This window comes from Globicephala melas, chromosome 1 (genome assembly GCF_963455315.2).
Source record: "Globicephala melas chromosome 1, mGloMel1.2, whole genome shotgun sequence".
In the NCBI taxonomy this organism is placed as follows: Eukaryota; Metazoa; Chordata; class Mammalia; order Artiodactyla; family Delphinidae; genus Globicephala; species Globicephala melas.
This window is the reverse complement of record NC_083314.1, coordinates 144,180,302-144,189,070: the sequence shown is the minus strand read 5'-3', so window position 1 is coordinate 144,189,070 and position 8,769 is coordinate 144,180,302. Positions and strand designations below refer to the sequence as shown.

The 8,769-nt window shown below is 48.7% G+C and overlaps 1 protein-coding gene across 1 annotated transcript; it reads left to right on the top strand.

Moving 5' to 3' along the window:
• Positions 1-978: 978 nt before the first annotated feature.
• GPX7 (glutathione peroxidase 7) lies at positions 979-8,411 on the top strand. Its single transcript, XM_030870154.2, has 3 exons — positions 979-1,382; positions 5,112-5,373; positions 6,860-8,411. The coding sequence occupies exons 1-3, from the start codon at positions 1,248-1,250 to the stop codon at positions 7,021-7,023; spliced, it is 561 nt and encodes a 186-aa protein (XP_030726014.1). The 5' UTR covers positions 979-1,247; the 3' UTR covers positions 7,024-8,411.
• The last annotated feature ends 358 nt before the right edge of the window (positions 8,412-8,769 follow it).

Below are 8,769 nucleotides of genomic sequence, written 5' to 3'. Positions count from 1 at the left end.
GACCGCTGAGCCTGCGCGTCCAGAGCCTGTGCTCCACAACGGGAGAGGCCACAACAGTGAGAGGCCCGCATACAGAAAAAAAAAAAAAAAAAAAAGAAGTGTTTGTTGAATGACTGTGTAAGTGCTTAGACTGTACCGCATTACATGAAAGCTCCAGTTTTCTCAAGCCAGCCTGTGATCTCCTGGAGAACTAGTACAGCATCAGCACCCAGCCCCGTGCTTGGCACTTAGTGGGGCTCCAGAAGGGTTTTCCAAGTTTGGGAAACACTGTGAAGTGCTGCCCAGATCCCCCATCAGTGAAGGCTTGTAACACCAGCTATTGGGAATGCTGTCAGTGAAGAGCCTTTAGCTGTCAGCCCCCCAGGGACAGGGCCCCCTTGGCTCCTGTCATAGCCCTTCCCAGATGGCCCCACATCCCACGAAAGATGAAGGCAGGGATATTAGAGGCCCGGTCTGGTCATCTTAGCTCATCTGGGGACAACGCTGATGGGCCATTCTAGTTCCAGAGCCCCTGTGGGGTCAGCCATGACTGTCCTTGGGCCTGCGTGGACCTCTGGACTTCTTCTGCCCACTCCTGTTCCCTCCCCCTCCCTTCCACAGGTGTGGATCCCAAGGGCACTCCCACATAAACACCCTTTACTGCAATCTCCGTCTCAGAATCTGCTTCCCAGGAACCCAACCTGAAATAGACCCTCTCTCTTCTCTTCTCTTCTGTCTCATCCCTTTCAGGGGACGTCCATTCATTCACCTAAAGTTCGTAGGCACCATTCAGCTGACAAAAAAGTTTCACATCCATTTTTCTATTACTCTCATTCTGTACTGTCTAGGTGCATCAGGAAGGCAACAGATGGAGAAACTGGGGCCCAGAGAGGCGCAGCGACCAGCCTAAGGGCACTGCACTAATTAAAAACTAGCTAAGCTCCCAGATGCAGTTTTCCACCTCCCTTTCCCTACCTAGTCGCTGCATCCTGAAGCAAGAGGGAGCCTCATTGAAACGAATTCCGGTCTCAGTGGGCAGAATCCTGAAACCACGGCTCTAGGGTCCGGAAAGGGGCGCGGAGTCCAACGCTCCCGCAGTACAGGTGGGGAGACTGAGGTCCAGAGCCCGGCTGTCCACCGCCCGCGGAGAAGGGGGCGCGTCCTGCCCGGCTGGCCGCTTGGAGCCGGGGCCGCCTCCTCCCGCCCCCCGCGCCCGTGACCCCAGCCCTGCCTTTGCCTTTGCCACGCCGCCTGCTCGGGAGCGAGTCATGGTGGCGGGACTGGCGGCAGCATGGCTGCTCCTGGCGGCTGCGGCCTGCGCGCAGCGGGAGCAGGACTTCTACGACTTCAAGGCGGTCAACATCCGGGGCAAGTTGGTGTCTCTGGAGAAGTACCGCGGCTCGGTGAGTGTCCGCCCGCCGGGCCTCGGCGCCATCCAGCCGGGGCCTGACGGGGGCGCCCGGCGCCCGGGACCCTGCCGGGTGTGGCTCCGAGGGGCTCTGGCCGCCCGGCCACCCTGGCCTGGCTCCCCACCCCCACCCAGACATCCCGCCGGGCGCGGCGCCCCCAGATCCTGCGCCGGGTCTGTCCCTCGACTACGTGGCATGGCCCGGCGCGCGGTGAAACCCGAAACTCTCGCTGCCGGCGCCGATTTCCCTCCCAGCGATTTTGGGCAGCGGGGCCCAGCCTCTCACCCACTGATCTAAAAAGTAACCCTAGCATCCTAGGGCCTTTGTCTCTCCCATCCCCAGTTTCCACGTTCGGAACAGAGGGAGTTGGTGATAATCAGTCCAGTGAGAACATTGTGGAAATGAAAGCTCGGTGCAGAGGGAGTTACCATTTCAGACACACGGGGACCTTACACAGATCATCCTTTAGAGAGTAGTACACTAAGTCCCAGAGAGGGAAGGTCGCACAGCGCTAGAAAGCACGGAGCCTGGAGGAGAACCGCTTATCCATCCGTGGCCTACTCTAGGCAAACTTTTTAGCTGGGAGCTCAGGCTGAGATTTAAGTGTCATCCAGTGTAACTGCTACCTCCTTACCGAGAGGGAGTCTCAGCTCAGAGAGGACTTGAGAGAGGAAGTGTGCCTGGGTGAGTCTTTGAAACAAGAGTGAGTTTTAGTGAGACCAAGAAGAGCACTCCAGGCAAAGAGAACTGTCAAATGCCAAGACTCCGAACTAAACAGTAAGAATGGTGATGCTGGTGGGGAGGTCTTCAAGCAGTTGTGCTTGAAGGAGCATAAAGCATGAGGGTGAAAGATGAGGCTGAAGAGGGTAGGGAGGGACCAAGAGGGGCCTTGAACGCTACCTTCAGAGACCGAAATGTTGCACTGTGTGTAATGAAGAGCCCTCCAAGTTCACTTCTCAAGGTGGACCTCAGGCTGTGGTGTGGAAAGGGTGGGGAGTTGGTTTCTAATGGACAGGGAGGCCCAGCATCTGGATTTGGATGGACCACACACACACACACACACACACACACACACACACACGCACAAACGGCTGTTAGCATTCTCCTCCCAGGAGCAAGGCCATCCTTAGTGAAGAAAGTACTCTCTAAGCCTTGGAATTCTCAGTTATCCTGGGAGTACTGGGTATAGTAGTCCTTGTCCTGATTGCCCCCCGCCCCAAGGTATTGTGAGTTTCAAATGAGGTGACAATGTGGAAGCACTTGGTAGAGTGCTTGCTCTGTGCTTGTGTTTGTGGGGCCCCAGCAGGAACCTCATCCAGGACTCGGGGCAAAGGGCCAGTAAGAGCAGGGCCCATTGCCATTCAGGCCTTCCCTTCCCTCTGGAGCAGCTCACCAGAGAGCCCCAGGTTTAGCACTTGACCAGCTCTGCTACTCATTAATTCATTATTTATTGTTGAGCACCTACTGTATACTAAGTACTGTGCCAGCTCTGTGGATACAACGGTGAACAAAACAGCTAAGTTTCCCCTTTAACAGAGCTTATATGCGGTGGAGAGGAGAAAGGCAATAAACAAGGAACGGAGAAATGAACAATGTAATTCCTAATAGTAATAGATGCTAAGACAAAAACAGACAAAGGCTGTTTGCTTTGAGAAGTAATAAGGCATCCAGGATGTGAGGAACAAAAATCCTGGAGAAAAATTACCTGGAAAGTAGTCCCAGAATTCTGAGTGTTTTCATCCTCTAGGTCACTGGTAGATCCTAAAAAGCATTGGAGCGAGAGGCCTAGAAATCAATCAGAAAGAAACTGAAAAAAAAAAAAAAACGAAGTCACACACCTTCTACGAGGTGGAGTTAGAATTTGAACCTGGGCAGTCCAGTTCCAGAGCCCATGTCTTAATTTCCAGCTTATTTCCAACTTTAGAAATAGGATTTCCCTCCTTCCAAAAGTATGGGCAGACACACAAGATGTAGGTTAGAAATAAACAACCTTTAATGCTCTCAATGCCCAAGGATCCAGTAAAGAAGAAAGAGGAAGACCTCTAACTAGTGAAGGGAACTAAGAGTCCTAGTTTCTCACCACCAGAGGCGCAATATGGCATATGCTGACAAAATGGGGGAGGTTGTTCTAACAGCCTGTGGCCCCAAGGAATGGGTGAGGGAGATGCAGCACAGTGGTTCTCATCGCCTAGCTCAGTGGTTCTCAGCTGGTGGTGATCTTTTTCCCCAGGGGACATTCGGCAATGTCTGTAGACATTTTTGATTGTTAAGACTAGGCGTCTAGTGGGTGGAGGCCAGGGACGCTATTAAACATTCTACAATGAACAGGACAGCTACCTCACAACAAAGATTATCCAGCCCCAAGTGTCAGTAGTGCTGAGGTCTAGAAACCCTGTCCAACCTCAGCAGTCTGTGCCCGAGCATGTCCAGTGCCCCAGGCTGCCCCTGGAAGGTGGCCCTCTTTATGGAGCCAGCTGGTATAATCCTGCCTCTTCTAAAAAGTGGCCAGGACTTCCCTGGTGGTGCAGTGGTTAAGAATCCGCCTGCCAGTGCAGGGGACACAGATTCTATCCCTGGTCCGGGAAGATCCCACATGCCGCGGAGTAAATAAGCCTGTGAGCCACAACTACTGAGCCTGCATGCTGCAACTACTGAAGCCTGCGCGCCTAGAGCCCGTGCTCCGCAACAAGAGAAGCCACAGCAATAAGAAGCCTACGCACCGCAGCAAAGAGTAGCCCCCACTCGCTGCAACTAGAGAAAGCCCACGCATAGCAACAAAGACCCAACGCAGCCAAAAATCAATCAATCAATAAATAAAATTTTTTAAAAAATAATAAAATAAAATAATAAAATAAGAAGTGGCCAGAGAGATAGGGCTTGGCTACCTAAACACAGGGTGAGAATTTAAATCCTTTAATAATATATAACTAGAAGCTAAAAACATAGCATTGGTGCCAAAATTGTAACTGCAGTAATATAATCAAGTTCCATCAGCCAGATTTATATTTATCACCGAACGGCAATAAATAAATATATTATAAGGCAATCATAAATTTAAGGGTTAGTCTAGTGATAGAAGAAAGTGGTATTTGTTTGCTGGAGGGAGAGGGGCAAAAAGGGATTGCCCTGAGGTTCTTCGGATCCTTTTATCAAGAAAACCATGTCTGTCTATGTACCCATTCAGGTGATCATATATATGTGCACACTTACTTATTCATTCAGCACATACTTTCTGAGACTTTTCCATGTGTCAGGCCCAGTAATGAAGTGAACATAGCTCCTGCCCTCAGTGGGTTCACATTCTAGAAGGAAGACCAACACATGTATAGGCAACTACAGTGTAGAATGATGAGTGCTAGTTGACTGAGCCAGAAATTGAACCCAGGTCTGCCTTTTCTCTCTCCTGTATCACCTCCTGATGTGCGTTCACCAGTATGTGTGCCTCTCTCTGTGATGGTGTTCTGTGTGTTTGTGGGCATGTGTGATGTGTGCTAATGTATCTTTGTGTCGAGGGGCACAGGCATACCCATTCATGTGTATTGTGTACTTATTCTCATGAATGTTTATGTATGTGTTTCACACGTCTGTAAGACCCTGCATGTTTATGAGAGAGAGCATTAATTGTTGAGGGGGCATCACATACGTGGGCATGTCAGGCCATGTACAAGTGTGTGCCTCTTCACTGGTTTGTGTATGTGTCTGGGTTTTGCTTTTGCCACCCAGGTGTCCCTGGTGGTGAACGTGGCTAGCGAGTGTGGCTTCACAGACCAGCACTACCGGGCCCTGCAAGAGCTACAGCGGGACCTGGGACCTCACCACTTCAACGTGCTTGCCTTTCCCTGCAACCAGTTTGGCCAGCAGGAGCCCAACAGCAACAAGGAGATTGAGAACTTTGCCCGCCACACCTACAGTGTCTCTTTCCCCATGTTTAGCAAGATCACAGTCACCGGCACTGGTGCCCACCCTGCCTTCAAGTACCTGATCCGTGAGTCCTGAGCCTTTCCCTCACCTTCCTTCAGCTCCCTGGGCAGCAGAAGCTACTGGCTGGCTGGGTGACCTGGGGCCCCTTAGACCCACACAGGCGGGTTGATGGTCTGTTCTAGCACTAATCTTTGAGGATGAACTGAGGAGTATTCCTGCTTAAGAATATCTCCGCCCCTGCTGCCTTGCAGTTCTCCCTCAGAGTCACTCTTGCAGACTTCTCTGGGCTCCTGTTTCCATCTGCAGTGGCTCCTAGAAGGAGACTGGACCCTCAGATTTTAGTCAGTGTGAATTAGTTGAGCTTATGGACTTAGCTGCAGGCAGGGGATGCCACATGCCTGGAGAAGGCCGGCCCATATCTCCTGTCCTGAGTCAGAGGCAAATTGTGTAGGCCACAGGAGAGAAACCTTCTGAGCTAAAATACCAGATCTTGGGAATTCCCGGGCAGTGCAGCAGTTAGGACTCGGCACTTCCACTACCCGGCCTGGGTTCAGTTGCTGGTTGGGAAACTAAGATCCCAAGCAAGCTGTGTGGCGCAGCCATAAAAAGAAACAAACAGATCTTAATATTTGAGAAATAGATTCCTTCCGCAGAAGCCTCAGAACCACAAAATGGGGTCATTAGCCAAGCTTGTCATTAAGTACTGTTTCCTTTCTCAGGCCTCTCTCTTCCTTTGGGGGCTCCATTTTTGCCTTCTCCCACCTCCTATTCCATGCTTCTGGTTGCCTTCATATCCCTCACTACCACCCCCCAACCCCCACCCACCCCCCGCCCCCCACCCCCCCACCCCCCCGCCAATCCATTCACCTGGAAGAGTAAATAACAAACAACAGTGTAGCAAACAAAAGGTCCCTTACTGAGGCAATTTGAATTTTGCTTTGTGGGTCAATCCTAATATTTGTTTTTTTTCCCCTGTGTGTTTTTATTAGTTCCTTCTCAGTTCCCATAGTTATAGATCAAACCTGGCTGTGCTTTAGAAGCACCTGGGGACCTCTTAAAAATGCATTAGCCTGAGACCTACTGAAGCAGAGCCCAAGAATCTGTTTATATTAACCCCCCTCCTCCACCACCACCACCACCACCATGATTCAGATGCAGAGAGTCCATGGACTAACATTTGGAAACCATTGAGATTTAATCAGAAAATAGGATATAGACTGTGTAGTAGTTTGAGGTCATTAATAAAGGAAGGTCTGATGTTGCCTTACCCAGCACTTCACAGAATCATAGAGCAGTAGTTCTCAACCTGGGCACCAGATTGCAATCTCCTGGAAAGCTTTTGAAAAATACTGATGCCTGAGTCTCACCCCCAGATATTCTTACTTAAGTGGTCTGGGGGTATGGACTGGGCATCAGGATTTTTAAAAGCTCTCCAGTTCATTCTAACTAATAGAACCACTACTTCAAGGGAGGGATGGACACCAATAGTGGGATTCCAGGAGAGGGGACACAGGGAAGCACACTTTGCTCTCCTTCTTCCTTTGCTCTAGAGACTTCTGGAAAGGAGCCCACCTGGAACTTCTGGAAGTACCTAGTGGCCCCAGATGGAAAGGTGATAGGGGCTTGGGACCCAACCATGTCGGTGGAGGAGTTAAGGCCCCAGATTACAGCGCTTGTGAGGAAGCTCATCCTGAAGAAACGAGAAGACTTATAACTACTTTCCCTCCTCTCCCACTGTCCCCTCCCCTCACTGTTCACCAAGTGACTGTTCACTCAGTGTTCACTGAGTGACCAAAGCAAACTCAAATGGTGCTACAAGGGAGAGACTACTGACTCTCCTTCCTCCACTCTTATCCCACCTACCCCATCACTCCTGTCTGGGGAAAATTCTAGTAGTTTGATTATTTGAATCTTAGAGCAACCTGTAAGAACCCCTGACCAGTGACAGCTCTTGACCAATGACTCAACAACCAATAAGAACCTCTGGCCCCTGAAAACATGTGGCAAATAGAGGTACAAGCAATAATCTCCTACCTGTTATGAACTCTCTAAAATGAGGCCAATTCCTGCCTCACAGGGCTGTTGTGAGGTTGAGGATGAAAGGCCTACGAAAGTGCCTAGGGCAGTGCCAGGTAACTAGGAGGCGTTCAATAAATGTTTTTTGCATATGAACCAAAAAATAAGTTGTGATCAATAAAAACTTGAACCCAACATGAATTTCCAGCCATGAGAATCCAGGCCAAACATTTGTTGTTGTTGTTGCTGTTGTTATTGTTTTCCTATGTATTTTTTTCAATTACAAAATTAATACAAATTCATTGTAAAATAAGATGATACAAAATAAAAATGAAACTATCGCCCTCATTTCCTATATGGTCACTCCCTGGAGGTAAACACTGTTCGCAGTTTGGTACCAAGTCTTCCCAGGCTTTTTTTATCAAGCCTATCATTATTGCCCAATAAGCATTCACTGACCAAAAGTACACTACAATTACAAACAGGCAAAGGATAAGAACAGATAATTCACAGAAAAATAGAGACGGATAATGAGGATATGAAAAGATGTTCAGCCTCATTCAAGTTGGAAAGATTTTGTTAAATGATAATACCTGTCATTGGTGAGGATGTGGGGAAATGGGCATTCGCATAAGCTGTCAGTGGGACAACAAACTGGCACAGCTTTTTAGAGGATGACTTGTCAATATCTTTTAAAACAAAATGTTTATATGCTTTGATCCACCATTTCTCCTTTTAAAAGACTCCCAAACTGTGCAAATATGTGTGTACAATAATATGTATGTACATTGTTCATAATGGTGAAAATTCGATGCAATCCTTGTGTCCATCAGTATGGTTTGGTAACAAATTATGGTACAAATCCAAATGATAATAATAACTAATACAGGGCTTCCCTGGTGGGGCAGTGATTAAGAATCCGCCTGCCAATGCAGGGGACACAGGTTCAAGCCCTGGTCCAGGAAGATCCCACATGCTGCGGAGCAATTAAGCCCGTGCGCCACAACTACTGAGCCTGCGCTCTACAGCCCGCGAGCCACAACTGCTGAGCCCACGTGCCACAACTACCGAAGCCTGTGCACCTAGAGCCCGTGCTCCACAACAAGAGAAGCCACTGCAATGAGAAGCCCGCACACCACAACAAAGAGTAGCCCCCACTCGCCACAACTAGAGAAAGCCTGTGCACAGAAACGAAGACCCAACACAGCCAAAAATAAATAAATAAAATATTTTTAAAAAGGGAAATAATAAAAAATATATTAAAATAATAATAATAGTTATTCAAATGAATGAATTAATTTCTATGCTACCATAGAAAGTTGTCCAAAAGTGAAAAAATGGCAAATTGTAATGAACACATGCACACACAAGAAAACATCCAGTGCAAACAAGAATAATATTTTTATTGAAAATTTACAATGTTAAGTGTGAAAGAGAGAGGGAG

Bases quoted from the DNA above. Each gene is read 5' to 3' on its own strand.
- GPX7 (XM_030870154.2), top strand. From the start codon at position 1,248: ATGGTGGCGGGACTGGCGGCAGCATGGCTGCTCCTGGCGGCTGCGGCC. The intron at 1,383-5,111 runs GTGAGTGTCCGC...TTTGCCACCCAG, and splicing joins TGGAGAAGTACCGCGGCTCG to GTGTCCCTGGTGGTGAACGT. The intron at 5,374-6,859 runs GTGAGTCCTGAG...CCTTTGCTCTAG, and splicing joins TGCCTTCAAGTACCTGATCC to AGACTTCTGGAAAGGAGCCC.